The sequence below is a fragment of the Vombatus ursinus genome, unplaced genomic scaffold (genome assembly GCF_900497805.2).
Source record: "Vombatus ursinus unplaced genomic scaffold, bare-nosed wombat genome assembly UNPS02012958.1, whole genome shotgun sequence".
NCBI classification, from domain to species: domain Eukaryota; kingdom Metazoa; phylum Chordata; class Mammalia; order Diprotodontia; family Vombatidae; genus Vombatus; species Vombatus ursinus.
Window position 1 is genome coordinate 939,984 of NW_020952736.1, and position 16,958 is coordinate 956,941.

Here is a 16,958-nt window from a genome sequence, read left to right on the forward strand (position 1 = left end):
ACTCCTTATTCACATAACTAATCTTCTTATCCCTATGCTCAAAACCCTGCCTATTGTCTGCTGAGTAAACTCCTTGTCTGGAATTCAAATCCTTCTGCAGTCACTGAAATCTTCCTCATTCAACTTCTCCAGCCTTATCTCAGACTATTCCCCTTAACACAATTCCCTTCTAGTCATACTGTATTTACAGTCATACAGTATTTTCCCACCTCCCCCTTTGTTCACACTATTCACTATGCCTTGAATGATCATCCCTCACCTGTAGAATTTCTACCTATTTTTTAAAGACCAGTTTAAAATGGCACCTTCTTCATGACCCTTTGTGGTTCCCCTAACCAGCATAACCTTTCCCTCAAGTTAACAGGTAGCACTTTGTATATTTCTTATGTATTAATACAGATACTTGGTATTATAGTACTTTATGTGTAGGGCATATATCCCTATTGGACTGTATGGGCAGGGAGCCATCTTATCTAAACTTTGTATCTCCTCTAGTGCCTATGGTAGTATCTGATACGCACAATAGGACTAAAAATGCTTGTTGAATTGAATTAACTCTCTTGAGCACTTATTTGTGTTATAGGAGATGTAAATATACCGTCCTTCTGGGGTGGTTAGTCTAACTCTCATGGGCCTCAGTGCCCTGGAAACTATTCCTAAAGATTCAAGGAGTACTGTGGGCCTGCACTTGTTTTGGGCCAGGACTATCCCATACTAGTCTGGTGGTTCGGGTTTGGGATTGGAACAAAATGAGGCAGTTACTGATCAGTTAACATTTTACAAAAGGTTTACTTAACAATAGCATGGAAAAGATAAGGCATTAATTCAGTTGAATGAAGTTCTCATCACTCTGTATAGGGAAGTGAACCAGGTCAGGAGGGTGTGCTGATTCACATGGAACCAGTCTCTCAAGTCTGAGGAACTCTGATTCCTTTTGAGTTGTTTTTCTCTTTCTTTCTTTCTTCTTTTTCTCTTTCTTTCTTCCTTTCTTCCTTTATTCATTCCTTTATTTCTTCCTTCCTTCCTTTACTTCTTTCTTCCTTTCTTCCTTCCTTCCTTTTCTTTCTTTTTTTCTTTCTTTCTTTCTTCCTTCCTTCCTTCCCCTTTCTCTCTTTCTTCCTTTCTTCCTTCCTTCCTTCCTTTCTTTCTTTCTTTCTTTCTTTCCCTTAGGCAATTGGCAAACTATGTCAGTGGTTCAAGCCTTAATTTATTGGACCACATAAGTATTGATGCCAATTTAATTGTTGTTTTGGAGAAAAACCAGCCTCGCCTGTGTGACTTGGTGTAGCAGATCTAGCTAAGCCTAGATGTTGCTCCAAAAAATTTTAGTTCATGAGCCCCCACTGGTGTGTTTACCTTTAATAGACTGAACTTGTTTTTTTTTTTTTTTAAGGAGATAATAATGATTTTTACTTGTCATGTTTCCCTCTACTCCCCCATTTCAGAAAAGTGCCTCAAAAGTACATTTAGTCCAACCCATACCTGATAAGGAATTCCCTTGGCAAGTGATTTCCAGTTTCCAGTCTTATTATATAGTATTCCCCTTCTTGCACTATGGTCCAGCCAAAAAGGTCTTTTTGCTGTTCCTCATGTACAACACTTCATTTCTCATTTCTTTTCCTTTAAACTGAATTGCCTCGCCCTTCCCCAACCCCCCATTCTTGTAATGGTTTCATTTCTTACCTGTGTCTATTTCCTTTAAGACTTAGCTCAAACATCATCTTCTATATGAAGCCTTTCCTGATCTCTCCAGCTCCTAGTTTCCTCCATCCAAAAATTACTTGGTATTTATTTTGTATATGCATGTTTATGTCTATGTTGTTTCTCTTTATTGAACGTAAGCTTCTTGGGGGCAAGTATTGTTTTGTTTTTGTGTTTGTATCCCCAGTGCCTAGCATAGTATCTGGCTAATGGTACAGACCTGAGAAAGGCTGGTTGATTGAATGATTAAGTAGTTAGCCAGAGGACACAGTGTTCTCAAGGCAAAGTAACTGAAATGGCAGTGTAAGGAGAGTAGCAACAAAACATCTCTTACATAAACTTGGGGAGGAATCCATGAAAACACAGAATTAGTGGGAAGAGTGGACATACATCCACACACTGAGTACACTAGTGGAGAGGTACATGTGTAGGAAACACCCACGACCTGGGAAACTAATACCCTAGCACTACTCTCTTTGCTTTTCCCCTGGTGTCTTCACAGTGCTCCTTCTGGGTACCATGCATATGTGGGGCAGCTTTGATTCAAAGTGTGCATCTCCCTTTCCCTGTCCCTGTCCCTTCCCTTCCGCCCCCATAGCAAACAGAGCTCATACATAAGCCTTTAACTTGGACCCTGATCTTCTCCTTTTCACATCATAGCTTTTGGGCTAATGTTTATTCTAAGAGATTTATCTTTCTCCCTGCTGTTGTTCTCCAACCCCCTCTCCCTCCCCCATAACAGACTACTGAATTCTGTTTGGCCCAGTGGTCATCAGAGGTGATGTCACAAGCACATGACTTGCTTATTCTTCTGATTTCCCTCCATCTAACTTCTGCCCAGCGTCCCAACCCCATTGCTCCAAATAAGTATTGGAGACACTCAGATTTCTTCTTCTTCTCCAACTCTGGTGAATGTTGAACTGACAGCTGACTGGGAGGGTAGGGTTATCTTTTCCCTAAATCTGATTGGCATTTAGAGTGGAGGATAGCTGCTATTCCTCCTTAAGTGCTTTTTTTTTTTTTGAAGTCTAGCTGTTTCCAGATGCTCTTTGGAACTTTTTTTTCCTGCCTCTTTTGAGTTTCCCATTGCTAACTCAGTGGTGGCTTGAAGCAGGGGGAGGCTTAGCTAGCTCAGGTCCGTTGAGGCTTCCAGTCCTGATGAGGTGTCATCTCTTACTTGCAGATCTCAGTAGATTTTCAGATGGCTGAATCAAACCACCTCTCCCATGATTGGGACCTGCCCGCTGGTGAAGCCCTGCTTCAGGATGTCTTTGGCATTGTCATGGATGAGCTTGTACGAAAAGGAACTGATGCCTCTGAGAAGGTAGGTTCTCTTCTTCCTCTCTTTCATAAAGTATGTCGCTTGCAAATATATTTTGTGTGACTTCACATGTATGATTTTGTGCTTTCCTTCTCAAGGAGGGGGAAAGGAAGAGAGAGGAGAAATTTGGAACTCAAAAATTATAAAAAACAAATGTTAATTGTTTATACATGTAATTAAGAAAAAATAAAATATAGTGCTCCCTTTTCCACTCTATCAAATCATGCTTTTTCTTGCTTCCCAAGAACCTTAACTCTCCCTAATTCTGATAACTTTCTTGCTCTACAGCCATGCACCAGTTAAATTTTTACCATGTTCATCTACAGTATTGCTTTTGTAAATGTGCATGTGACTTTTTCTTTTATCTATGAATGCGTCCCATCCCCTAGGGCTTTGTAGTTCTTTGGAATTCCGCTGCGGTGCTTATTTCAGAGCTCTATACAAAGCTGCACCCAGTCTGTGTTCTTGACTAACTGTCTTCACACCCACCCCCAACTTTCCTTGCCTAGGTCTGTGAGTGGAAGGAGCCAGAGGAGCTGAAGAAGCTGCTTGATTTGGAGTTACGGAGCCATGGGGAGAAGCAGGAGCAGATCCTTGACCGGTGCCGGACCATCATGCAGTACAGCGTGAAGACCTGTGGGTCTGGGACTTGGGGCGTGGAAGGGCGGAATGAGAGCTAGGCTTGGGAACCCAGCTCAGTCCTGGCCTGTCTGCTCTCTTCTACTGCAGGTCATCCTCGGTTCTTCAATCAGCTCTTCTCAGGGCTGGACCATCATGCTCTGGCTGGTCGGATCATCACGGAGACCCTCAACACTAGTCAGTAAGTGTCCCTTTACCTGCACTTAGAAAAGGAGTGGGAATAGAACCTGTGTGGTTGGGGCGTGGCCTCTCCTCCCTCTTCCACACTTCCTTAGCATCCCTGATGGAAGCCTCTCTTTCCTCCTCCAGTTCCCCTTTCTCTCTCTCCTATCTGCTGCCACCCCCTTTCCTTCCTTTGCCTTCCTCTGTTCTCTCTTTGCTTTCTGTTCCTCTCAGATGGTTCTGGATTTGGGTGAGGAAGATCCGAGTTCCAGTTCTGCTTCATACTCTTGGTTACTGGATGTCCTGGGCACATCACCTGCGCTCTTCTCTGTGCTTTGGTTCCCTCATCTGTAGAATTAGGGGGTTGTACATCCAGCTTGAGCTCTAGGACCCTGCCCCCATTCCTGCCCCTCTGGATGTCATATCTCCTGTCTCTCCTTGTCGTGACTTCTTTTTGTCATGATCTCCTTCCTATTCTAAAGAGATGAGTGAGCAGCACCCCTGCCCTTTCTTCACTCACCACCCCTCCTCCCTCCAGGTACACTTATGAAATTGCTCCCGTGTTTGTCCTCATGGAGGAAGAGGTGCTGAAGAAACTCCGGGCCCTGGTGGGCTGGAGCAGCGGGGATGGGGTCTTCTGCCCGGGTATGGCCCTGGGAGGGGTTTGGGAATGTTTCTTTTTTCTCTCTGTTGACCTGACATGTACCCAGACACCAGATGAGCTAGCAGAAAGCTAGATACCTGTCCTTGTATCCCTCCCAGTGGGTCCACGGTCAGGTAAAGGGAGGATGCAGCGGTTCTTTTTAACCCTTGTCTTTCAAAACTACCCTAGGATCAGGGCTGTCTCCAGGATATCTGCCATCCCAGGGCTTTCTTCTGTGGGGGGAGAAAAGGCAAGGCACCCAGGGACTTGGTGTGTTCTCCGTCTCATCACCATCCATCCCTCATGCTCCCCGTGACAGGTGGCTCGATCTCCAACATGTATGCGCTGAACTTGGCACGTTACCGGCGATATCCTGACTGCAAACGAAGGGGACTTCGGGCCCTGCCCCCCTTGGCCATCTTCACAACACAGGAGGTGTGAGGCTCAGTTTTGAGGTTCCCATCCCTGCTTTCCTGTCAGCTCAGCCAGAGGTCCTCAGACCTTCTCTGTCCACCTTTAGTTCTTGAGAGCAAACGTGCTAGCCAAATCTCCGGCAGTGGAGCGAGATCTCTTGGCTGCTCTGCCTTCAGCGTAAGCCTGGCTGCTTCTGTTGTCTTCTCCCCTCCCCAGCCCTGCACCTCATTCTGTCTCTCTTTGTCTCTCTCCTTCCACAGAGTCACTACTCTCTTCAGAAAGGAGCTGCTTTCTTGGGCATGGGCACAGACAGCATCCGACTGGTCAAGGCTGACGAAAGGTGAAAGTTGCTTCTGTTTGTATGGCCCCAGACCCAGGATTGACATGTCTTTTCTTTACAGCCATCAGGCCTAGTCCACCTCACTCAAGCAGGACACTCCTCTCTTCCCTCCATGTGGCTGTTTTTGCCCTCTCTTCCCAAAGAGTACTGGGCTCCAAAGTCAGAGAGCTGGGTTCATATCCCCTCTGACACAACTGCCTGTGTGACCTTGGACAAGCTGTCTCGCCTCCGGGGGTGGGGGGCTTTGTTTCCTCATCTCTGAAATGAGGAAGGCCTCTGAAAACCTTCTAGCTCTATTTGACCCTGTTGCCCTACTGTCAGCCCTGTAGCAAAGGCCAGGATTAGAGCTCCTGAGTACCTCCATCCTTATATGCCCTGGTTAGGCCACATTTAGAGTCTGTGTTCAAATTTTAGAAATGAGGTTGCTTCAAGTCTCTTTAGTCTACCTACCCCCAAAGAAGAGAACAATAATAGTGGCTGCAAGGTGCAGGGAAACAGTTTGTGGCTTGTTGAAATGAAATCTTGCTGATAATTAAGCAGTCTGGAAGAGGAAGGGGCCCCTGGAGAGGGAGCACCCCCCCAGTGATTTGCTAGAGTGGTTGGGGGAGGAGGAGCTGTTCAGGTATGAGCTGGACCCTGTGGCCTCTGTTTCCTCCTGATACTGGGATTCAGAGCTTCTGTCTCCTTGGCCTCCCTTTCTAGGGGAAAGATGATCCCAGAGGACTTGGAGAAACAAATTAATCAAGCTGAGGCAGAGGTAAATACCGGGGGCTGGGATGGGGGAGGGGGAAGCAGCCTGTGCAGGGGCCTTCATTTCGTTGTCTCTTCGACTGTGTTGGCTTGCTCTGATGCTTTTCATCTGCCTGCCCACCTGTGTGCAGAGCTTAGCCTGGTTCTGGACTGTGATGGGTGAGGCCCACAGGGGGAGGAAAGAGGAGATTAGCCTCTTCTCTCCCCTCAGGGAGGAGAGACTGGAGGGTGCATAGAGTACATACTGGAGAGACACGAATTACGAAGCTTCTGGAGAGAGACTTGAGAGTCCAGCTTGTTCTGTGACTTTGAGCAACTCACCTGATCTTTCTGGGGCTTAATGCCCTCATTCATAGATTAAGAGGAATAAACTACATGGTCCCTCAGGTTCTTTCTGATCTGTGACTGTGATTGTTAGAGCTGTGGTGATACACAGAGCACATGATGGGAATGGAGAGGAGAGCTGGGCTGGGAGTCAGATAATCTGCATTGATGGGAGGGGAAATCTCTAGATCTTCCGAAGCTATCCTTCTGTCTCCACAGGGTGCTGTGCCACTCTTCGTCAATGCCACGGCGGGCACCACAGTGCTGGGGGCCTTTGACCCCCTGGAGGCCATTGCTGAAGTGTGCCAGCAACACGGACTATGGCTGCATGTGGATGTGAGTGCTGAGCCTTCTCCTGGGGCAGTGCCGGATGTGCTGGGGGGAGGGGTGGGCTTCAGAGGAGCCGCCTTGTCCCCCTTCTTTTACTCCCTCTTCCAACAGGCAGCCTGGGGTGGAAGCGTCCTGCTGTCTCAGACACACCGACACCTCCTGGATGGCATTAAGAGGTGGGTGTGTGTGTGTGTGTGTGTGTGTGTGTGTGTGTGTGTGTGTGTGCATAGGCACAGGGTAACTGTCCAGTGCTGGCATAATGCTTGATGGGGCCCCTGATGGGGTCTGGTGGAAGCTGGGGTGCTGATGGATGAGAGAGCCCACCTCCTCTTCTCTTGGGTGCCTTTTGCCCCCTTTACCATTTCCTAGTGTGTGTAGGTATGTATATATGTATGTGTGTATGCACATATGTGTGTGTACATGTTTGTCTTTGCCTCAGACTTTCTGTTTCTTCTCTTGGTCCTTTGGTGCTCTGCTGTAGAGGTAGAGGTGAGTCCACCATCGATTAAAGGCCTTGGGAGAAGTTGGAGGAAAATGAAATATACTTAGAATTCCTACATGTAGACTGTAGAAGAAGAAACTAAGGGATCAGAAAATCTGAATTATACTCTTCACATTCTAAGTCTAGAACAAAAAATGAGAACTAAGGAAATTGTGAAAGAAGGGAATCAGATGTTGGAGAAAGGAATGGTTGGGGGGGGGTCTTGAGGTAGGAGATAGATATAAGGGAGTGCTTCCTAACTGGTAGGGTAGGGGTAAGGGAAGGGAGCCCCTAGAAATCGTGAAGAGGAGGAGATAATTGGGCTGGCTTGGGCAAGGGGCAGTTTGGCTGGGCTGCTGTGGGAGAGACAGGATGACCTGATTTTACTTTCTCCACAGGGCTGACTCAGTGTCCTGGAATCCCCACAAGCTGCTGGCGACTGGACTTCAGTGCTCAGCTCTCCTCCTTCGGGACACCTCGGTGGGTCTCCCTGAACCCCCCTGTTGTACTTTCTACCCCCACATCGTCAGGGCATTCCCCGGCCTTTTCTATCTCCCTTGATTGGATCCCTCTGACTACCCCTCACTGTCAGTACCCCCCATTCTCCTGGTTTTATGTAAAAGAAAGAAGCTCACGTCTGGAATTATAACAGGGGAGCTCCTGGTTAGAGCTAGGGAAGAGCTCAAGATTGGGAGAAAACCTCGGATCATAGATTTAAAGCTGTAAAGGATCTTGGAGTCACCTGAAAGATGAAGAAACTGAAGCCAAGAGATTAAGTGACTTGTCCAGGGTCACACAAATAACAAGGGCCAGGATTTAGGCACAGGTCCTCTGACTCCAGGTCCAGTGCTTGCTCCACTGAACTGAATTGTCCCCTCTGCATTTGAGCCATTCGTGGATCGCCTCTACAGGTCACGGTTTAGCCTCTGAGGTGGTCAGATTAGATCGGTGGTCTTGAATGTTTGTTCCAGCTCGGAAGTTCTGTGATTCTGATGGTGAGGAGGGGATGGGTGGGATAACCTTGTTTCTCTCCCAAACCAGGCAGGAGGAACTGGAGGTGATGAGAGTTGGGGGATATTCTCAGGGTTTTCTCCCTTGTAGAACTTGCTGAAGGAATGTCACGGAGCCCAGGCCACCTACCTGTTTCAGCAAGACAAGTTCTACGACGTGTCTCTGGACACAGGAGACAAGGTAATACAGTGTGGCCGTCGTGTCGACTGTCTGAAGCTGTGGCTCATGTGGAAGGCTGTCGGTGGATCTGTGCTGGAGCAGCGTGTGGACTGGGCTTTCACCCTCACCCGGTACGGGAGCCCCCGAGACTTTGCCCCCTTAGAACGTCTTTCTGTCTCTCTGAGTCTCCCTGTTTTCTGAGTAGTCTCTGTGTCTCTGCCTCTGAACCTGACTGTGTGCTCCTCCCCTTAAGTTTCTTTTTTCTTCCTTACCTCTTTCTTCTGTTTCCCTCTTTCTTTTTCCATTCCACTTTATCTTTGTTTTTGGCTGTCTTTCTTTGACCTTTTGCTATCTTTGTTTCCCTTTTTACCTGTCTCTCTGTGGCCCCATCCTTCCCTCTTTGTCTATTAACATGTTATTTAATTTCAGGCTAAAGTCTGCTCCTATGATTTCTTTGGTGTCAGAAACTCCCTTTACCAGTCCAGGTTGGCACCTTCTCTGCAACTTATGGCCCTAGAGAGTTGCCTAGAAGAGTGAAAATGACTTGCCTTGGTTTCTAAGTATCTGTCAGATGGGAGACTTGAACACAGGTCTCTATTCACTGTGCCAAGCTGCCTCTAATCATATAAATTCAGTTACTTAAAGTGTTATCGATACTTTTTTTGTTTTTCATGCCACAGATATTTCCCAACAACTCATCCCCCGCCCAGAACTCTTCCCTTATAACAGAGAGAAACGTGCAAATCAACAGACATTACACATTGAGTATTCTGCACCCATTAACCAAGAGAAGGGAATTGTTTTTCATCATTAAGGCACTGGAATCAGAATTGACCATTACGTTGTAGTTCATCTTTGATATCTTTTGGTGTTGTTTTCATTTACATTGTCAGAGTCATCGTGCATATTGTTCTCCTGGCACTACTTTCTTCCCTCAGAATTCTCTGCGGGCCTCAGTCACCACTTCTTATGATGTAGTCATGGTCTGTTTATTACATTCACGTGCCACCGTTTATTTGGCCCCTTCTCCTTCCTTTTCCTCACTCCAGTGTGGCACCTGCTCTTTTGTAGGTACCTTGTAGAGAAGATCAAGCTGCGGAAGGGCTTTGAGCTGGTCATGGAGGTATAATCACTCTTCTTTGTGTACTAATTCCTCCCCCTGAGGGAGATGAAGATTGGCTCCCCCCATGGTTTACTCATTTCAGTAATGTGTACTTTGCGTTTGTTCCCTCCCAGCCGGAATATGTGAATGTATGTTTCTGGTACGTGCCCCCCAGCCTTCGTGGCCAGCAAGACAGTGCTGATTATTGCAAGAAGCTCGCTAAGGTAAGTAAGCACTGATGGTCGTCATCCTTCCTTCCTTCCCTCTTTCTTTTCTAGGCCTCGAGCTGGGGGGGAAATTTAGGTGGCTCGCTTCTGTCACCTGGTGGCTAGAAATATGTAACACATTGTCTCTGCCTCGTGTGGGGCTTTAAGAGAGAGCCCAGTGTCCCCTATTCATTGTTTCCTTGGACTTTTATTTGAGGAAAGCAGAAAAGAGAGTAAAACAAGGCTTGTTTTTGGAATACTAGAAGATAAAAGAGTGAATAGAAGTTTGTCAACTTGTCCTGAGCCAGGCCCAGCATGTGGATGTGTGCTATATGAGGACGCACGCCCCTTACTGGAAACTTAGAGGAGAAAGGAGACCCAGTCCTTTTAATGGGAAAGCTTCTAGTCTGACATGGGCTGGGTGGGGTGGGGCAGTAGGGAGATTATCCACCTGAAGAACAAGGAGACAAGAGGTGAGGATCAGTCTTGGACTGACCAGAGTGTGCCTGAAGGAAGGACACCTGGGCTTGGGTCCTGGCTCTGCTCTCTACTGGCCATGAGACTCTGGCCAAATCCCAGCTTCATAGTATTTAGAGCCCTTTAAGAAAGGGTCAGAGAGATCCTCTAATCTAACCCACTCAGTTTATAGATGAAGAAACTAAGGCCCAGAGGGGTTCACTGATTATAGATAATAAATCGCAGAGTTGGGATGCAGCTCTTCTGACCCTCAGTCTGGGGTCCTTTGACGACCAAATGCTCTACAAGTCATTGAACCTCTCCAAACCACAGTTTCTTCATCTATAAAAAGAGTATAAGAAAACTGGGCCTGTCCACCTCATAGAGGTGCTGTGAGGATCACAGTTTAAAATTAAAATTGAAAATTGAAAATGTAGTTTAAAATTCTTAAATGTGATAGTTGTGTGAAGTCAGAGATTCTGTTAGAGAGTCATCAAGAGCTGGGAAAGAGTTGACATCTTATGCAACCCCTTCATTTGACAAATGAGGAAAGAAGCACAAAAAAGGTATTTATTAGTATTTGTTTTGACTGAAGGTTGTAGAACTAAGTGGTTCATTTGAAAAGAAGTAATAGATTTAGAATTAGAAGGGACCTTAAAGATTCATCCAACCCCCTTATTTTACAGGTAGACAATCCGAAAGTCAGAGGGATGAAGTAAAAAAGGCTCAAGGTCAGAGAGTAAGGAGTGGTACCAGGACTTGAACCCAGCTCTTTTGACCCCAAGTTCTGTGCTGTTTCCATTACACCATGCTGCCTTCTTCTAGAGCAGGGGTTGTTAACTTTTTGGGGGCATAGACTCTTTTCTGGTGAGGTATGGAGAAGCATATGGGCCCCTTCTCAGAATGATAGTTTATTCATAATTGAAGGAAGGGCTAAATTTCAGTTAGGGGTTAGTGAAAATTAAGATGTAGATTTTTTCCTATCCAAGTTCATTGACCCCCTAAAATCTATTAGTGGGTCCCAGATTAAGAAACCCTGCACTAGAGGAAGGAAGAGAAATACTTTTAAGCATTTATTATGTTCCCACTGTGCCTAGAGATGGCCTGCACATGCATTTTGTCAACTGAGGACCAGCTTAGCTGAATTTGGGAAATTCGTCAGCAGGCTGGCAGGGGGTAGGGGTAGAGAGTGGAGTAGATGAACTTGTCACCAATAGCAGCTTTCAGAGACTAACTACTAACTTGTAAAATAGCTTTGAGCCATGTGGGCAGAGGGAGTGCCCACACCAGAGAATTCGCAGATTACTGAAACATTGAAATAGATGGGCCCAAAACTGTGCAAAATGTTACGGAGGATATGATAGTATGACACCTCCTGCCCTCTAGGAGTCTTTGGGAGGTTAGGCATAGGTACGACACTAGAGAACAATAAAGGACAATTTTATAGTCAAGATTGTGTGCTACAGAATTGAGAGAAAGGAGAAGGAAATGTGAGCTGGAAGAATTATTGAGGGCTCCTCTAAAGTGTGACTTACCTTGGAGTGAAAGAATGAGTCAGTAGGGGCAGCTAGGTGGCACGGTGGAGTCAGGAAGACCTGAGTTCAAATCCATCCTTGACACTTACTAGCTGTGTGACTCTGGGCAAGTCACTTAACCCTATTGCCTAGCCAAAAAGCAAAAAAAAAAAAATAAATAAATAAATAGAATGAATCAGATTTGGAGAGGCAGAAGTGAAAAGAGATGTTCTAGTCAGCGTTAGAGTTAGGAAAGAGCTTGGTAGATAGATGGCCAGGGAACAGGGTGCGTCATCTGACTGAAGCAAAGTGTTCCATGTGAGGAGAGAGAGCATGGGTTAGTGAAAAGTCATTGCATTTGGAGTCCCAGGAACTGGATTTGAATCCTACACTTGCTGTTCACTGTCTGTGTAATCTCTGTCAAGGTGTTTAACCTCACTGGGCCTTTATCTTCTGTAAAACAAGGAAGTTGGATTGTAAGGTCCCTTCTGGCTCTCTGGTCCATGTTCTTACTTTGCCGAGTAGTGGGAGATGCAGTTAGATACGTGGGGTGGGGCCAGATCATGGGAGGAACTTTAATTGCAAGGCCAAAGAGTTTGGAGTTGAGCCAGTAGGTAATAGGGGTCCACGCTAGGTCCTTGAGCAGAAGAGCTGTGGGATGAAAGTGTTGGGGTTTTTTTGTTTGTTTTTTGTTTGTTTGGGCCATTGGGGTCAAATGACTTGCCCAGAGTCACACAGCTACTAAGTGTCAAGTGTCTATGTGAGACTGGATTTGAACTCAGGTCCTCCTGACTCTAGGGCCGGTGCTCTATCCACTGCACCACCTAGCAGCCCCTGAAAGTGTTCTTTTAATGATAGTAGTTGGGTAGCCACCTGGAATGTGACTTCAAAGGTGGCTGAGGGAGGAGATAATGAGAGGAGAGCAGCCCAAGTGTTACTGCAGGAATCAGTGAGGGCCTGAATGTGGGTGGTGCAAGGAGCAAAGAGCAGGTATCTGGTGGGTTGAGTACTGTCTCCCTCCTCCCAGTTCCTGTAGCATGAAGTTCTGGTGACATCAGTGTGTCCTTTTGTTTCATATTTGTGTTCTAATCAGTCAGTCAGTCAGCAGGTGTTTACTAGGGCCCCCCTGTGCTGGATGGTGGGATACGAAGACAAAATGAAGCAGGTCCTGTCTTTAAGGAGGCTACATTCTGTCCTTCTCAGCAGCCTTCAGGCTCTTTGAGGGAGAAGGAAGCATTACGGCTTGAATGTATTGGCTGATTGGATATAGAGGAATATGTGAGAGGAAGATGTCAGAGACAACAAAGCGTGGTGGTGAAAGAGGGGTGGGAGGGGATTTAGTGGATGGTGAGGATGGGATTTTATAGAGGCTTGGGGCGGACCTTGTGGTATAAGAGAGTAGCAAGGTCTGGGTTCACATCCTGCCTGTGCTTCTTACTGCCTTATGTTATTATAGACTAGTCATGTAACCTTCTGGATCTCAGTCAGAGATGAATTAATGATATTAAGCACCAGGTCTGCCTGCTCAATGAAAAGGGTCACATAGGGCTGGGGAAAAAAAGCAAACCTCAGAGGAACCACAAAGCCCAGCTAAATGGCTCTGGATATGACAATTGGAGAAGCAATTGGAGCCTCTCTAGCGCTCTGGTTTGTGAAGGAAGATGGTGATGGGGGGCAGGACGGGGGAATTTTGAGCCGTGTCTATATCTCCTGCAGGTGGCACCGGTGCTGAAGGAGCGGATGGTCAAAAAGGGCTCCATGATGGTGGGCTACCAGCCCCACAGAACCTTGCCCAATTTCTTCCGCCTGATTTTGGGTAACCCAGCCCTGCGCACAGCCGACCTCGACTTCTTCTTGGATGAGCTGGAGCAGTTGGGGCAGGACTTATAACTTCCCTAGGCTGACCAATAAGCTGCAGTTCTTATAAATGTCAGGCATTCTTTACATTCTCTTTCTAACTTGTTGACCTGAAGTTAATTGGTGATGGTGAAAGGTGGTGGAGGAAAAGAAGGGAATCAATTGAGTAATCAACAAGCATTTATTAAGTGCCTAGTATGTGCCGGACACTGTACTAAGTGCTGGGAATATAAATACAAAAAGGGAAACAATCCCAACTCTGGAGGAGGGCACCTTCATGTGGAGAAGATAGTAACTATATACAGAATAGATATAGAATGAGAATAAATACAGAGTAGTTAAATACCAGTTAGTTCGGGAGGAAAGGCACTAGTATTTAGGGGGATCAGGAAAGGCTTCATGTAGAGGTAGACGAGTCTTGAAGGAAGAGGGAGATTCTAGGAGCTGGAGAGAAGGAGGAAGTACATTCCAGCCATGAAGGATGGTCAGGGTGAAGGCAGAGAGACAGGAGGTGAAGTGTTGTGTCTGTGTTGTTGTGTGAGCAAAGAGGAAGCCTTTTTGGCCAGATCTCAGAGTGTGGAAACAGGAGCACATACAATACATAGGTTGGGGCCAGATTCTGAGGGGCTTTGAAAAATAAACAGGTGAGTTTACATTTTATTGAGGAGTCCATCGGCCACTTGGAGTTCCTTTAGTAGGGGAGTGATGGTCAGATCTGTGCTTAAGGAAGGCTACTTTGGCATCTGTTTGGATGGTGGATTGCAATGGGGAGAGACAAAGTAGGGAGTCCCCTTAGGCTTTTGCACTAATCTAGGCAAGGGTGCATGTGTGAGTAGAAGGAAGAGGCAGGATACAAGGGATGATGCAGAACGTCAGGATTTGGCAGTTGAATGTATTTGCGAGTGACTAAAGAGCGAGGAGCCTTATTGACTTGGGTGACTCTCAGGTTACAAACTTGGGAGACTGGGAGCATTTGGACAGAAATAGGGAAGTTTGTGAGACAGGTGGATTTTGGGGAAAAGATGATGAGTTCTCTTTTGAACATGCTCAGATTGAGATGACTTCAGTGTATCCAGATTCAAATGTCCAATCGTGATGAGAAAGGGCAGAGATAAGCAGCATACATAAATATGTGGGTCAGCCGCATAGAGATAATTACACCAATGGGAGCTGAGGAGCTCAGCAAGAGAAAGAAGAAAAGAGAGCGGGTGTGCCCACATCGTGTGGGTGACGAGCCAGCAAAGGAGAGTGAGAAGCAACAAGAGAAACAGGAAAGAGAATTGTCACCAAAACCTAAAGAAGAGGGAACATCCAGAACAAGAGGATGGTCTGTGGTGTCACATGCTTCAGAGGGGTTGAGAAGGATGAAAGCTGAGAAAAGACCATCAGATTTGGTAAGTAAGAGATCATCAGTAACTTTGAAGAGAGCAGTTTGAGTTGGGGTTGAAGAATGACTGTGGAGACAATAAGTGGAAGATGGGAGTTTGGCCAAGGAAGGGTGGTGAGATAAAGGGTGATCACCCGAGTGTATGGTGGGGTCTAGGGAAGATTTTTTTAAGGATGAGGGAGACTTGGATATGTTTGAAGGGAAGGAACTAGTAGATATGGAAAGGTTAAAGATTAGAAGTGGGAATTGCAATCTATTGGAGATTATGGGAGGGGGGATGGGATCAAAGGCACATGTAGAAGGGTTGATCTTGGCAAGGAATAGGGCCACTTAATTGTTAGGGATTAAGAGAAAGGAGGAGAGAGTGGGGAATGATGTCAAGTGGTTTTTTGATGAAGAGAAGTGGAATTGAGAGAGCCCAGGTAAAATGACCTTAATTTTCTTAGGAAAGTTGAGAATTCTTAGCTGAAATGTTGAGGGGAAGGTGATATATGGAAGGCTTAAGGAAAGGGGAGAAGAATTGGAAGAGCTTCTGTGAGGAATAAGAGGGAGACTCAATTAGAGAGGAATAAAAGGATTGCCTCGCTGCAGAGAGGACCCAGTTGAGATGGATGACGTGAATTTATAATGTAGTCAGTTGTGTTGGACGACCTCCTCTAGCTTTTGTGCAGCAGCTGTGTGTTAAGTGGTAGGAAAGGGTGGTAGAGAATGTTAGGGGCTGGAAGGAGTAAGGTATGGATTAAAATTATTGGGGGCAGGAACTTGATTGTGTGACCAGGGTTTCCAGCCAAGCCTGGAGCGGTTTTTCATGAGATTCCTGATTGGTGGAAAGAATGTTGTCTGCTGTGTGAGGGGTAGAGTTGGTACAGAAAGTTTTGAAGAGAGGCATTCTTCACTTCCTTCTTTAAGAGGTAACAGTCCTGCTTCCACACTCTTTTTGGGACCAATTCCAGGCAGGAGAAATAGAAATGCTTTCTTGTAGACATGTTAGGGGAAGCTGTCTTCTCAACAAGTGCCTGATTAGAGACTTTGGGGAATTTCTCCTTGGGTTAGGTTGACGCTATTCACTTGGTTAATCGAGATCTCGTCTTACTCCTGCCTAAAGAGGAAGATCACCTGTCTAAAGAACTGATTTACTCATGTGTATTTTCTGATTTATTCTGATCTGTAGAACATTCCAATCTCTGTTTGTTGTCTGTTCATTTAAAAGCATTTACTTACTCTTCACTATTTGTGGTGGTCTTTTGTGTTAACTAGCATTTGATGGAAAAGGGGCCAAGCTGGTGGGTATAAACTTTGGGTCCCCTTTCCTATTAAGAGATCACTAGCAGGGAAGCTGTTGACTTTTTTATTTTAAAGCAGTCATCCCCATAGACCAGCAATATTTGGGGAGGTCTAATTCTTGGCAGGGCTTCTTAAACTTCTTCCACTCAAGACCCCTTCAGCGCTTCTTTTTTTTTTAATTTATTTATTTTTAAAATTTTTGGGGGGGGGGTAGGCAATTGGGGTTAAGTGACTTGTCCAAGGTCACACAGCTAGTAAGTGTCAGTGTTTGGTCTGAGGTCAGATTTGAACTCAGGTCCTCCTGAAGAGCCAGTGCTCTATCCACTGCGCCACCTAGCTGCCCCTCCTTCTGCGCTTCTTAAACTGTAGGTCATGACCCCCATTGGGGTACCCCTTCTTTTACAGGAAAGCAGAATGGCCAGCTTCATGGTCCCCTCTCCTGCTCCCCTGAAGACAAGAATAGAAGTCTCCCTTGGAGAGGGGTGGGCAAGATTCCTCAGATCCCCTTGAGCATCCTGTCTCTGTGTTTAGATATCACATGTGGATGTCTTACATAGGCCATGAATATCTTACCGATGCATATGTGGATCCTAACAAATGGGTGTTCCCATTAAATGAGTGACAAGTGTAATTCTGAGTCTTCTTCCGAGGGAAGTCTGGGAAGCTCAAGATGGGGGGAGGTAGGTCCCAAATCTGCTTCTTAAGCCCTGAACTGGAAGAGAGGGATTGGATGGTAGAGGCAGGATTTTGATAAGCGAAGAAGCCAACCCCCCCTGCCCCCAACCAAAGACACATAGGTAGACACACAGATTAGAGCTCCTAAGGCAGTCCCGAGGCCTGGATTGAGTAAGGAAAGTTCTTTGTAAACTTATAACAA

At 46.1% G+C, this 16,958-nt stretch overlaps 1 protein-coding gene across 3 annotated transcripts in view; it reads left to right on the top strand.

Moving 5' to 3' along the window:
- Positions 1–16,024, top strand: part of CSAD (cysteine sulfinic acid decarboxylase) — a 41,221-nt gene extending 25,197 nt beyond the window's left edge. For 2 of the 3 annotated variants that reach the window (XM_027858391.1, XM_027858392.1), the window contains exons 2-15: positions 2,885–3,025; positions 3,532–3,658; positions 3,752–3,842; positions 4,362–4,468; positions 4,786–4,901; positions 5,141–5,220; positions 5,923–5,977; positions 6,514–6,630; positions 6,736–6,800; positions 7,504–7,585; positions 8,207–8,406; positions 9,347–9,398; positions 9,512–9,601; positions 13,270–16,024. In XM_027858391.1, the coding sequence (XP_027714192.1) occupies positions 2,903–3,025; positions 3,532–3,658; positions 3,752–3,842; positions 4,362–4,468; positions 4,786–4,901; positions 5,141–5,220; positions 5,923–5,977; positions 6,514–6,630; positions 6,736–6,800; positions 7,504–7,585; positions 8,207–8,406; positions 9,347–9,398; positions 9,512–9,601; positions 13,270–13,443 (1,479 nt within the window). In that variant the 5' untranslated portion in view covers positions 2,885–2,902 and the 3' untranslated portion in view covers positions 13,444–16,024. Of the gene's footprint in view, positions 1–2,555; positions 2,641–2,884; positions 3,026–3,531; positions 3,659–3,751; positions 3,843–4,361; positions 4,469–4,785; positions 4,902–5,140; positions 5,221–5,922; positions 5,978–6,513; positions 6,631–6,735; positions 6,801–7,503; positions 7,586–8,206; positions 8,407–9,346; positions 9,399–9,511; positions 9,602–13,269 lie in introns of those variants that run through there. The other variant, XM_027858393.1, reaches the window with a different exon arrangement.
- Positions 16,025–16,958: the final 934 nt, after the last annotated feature.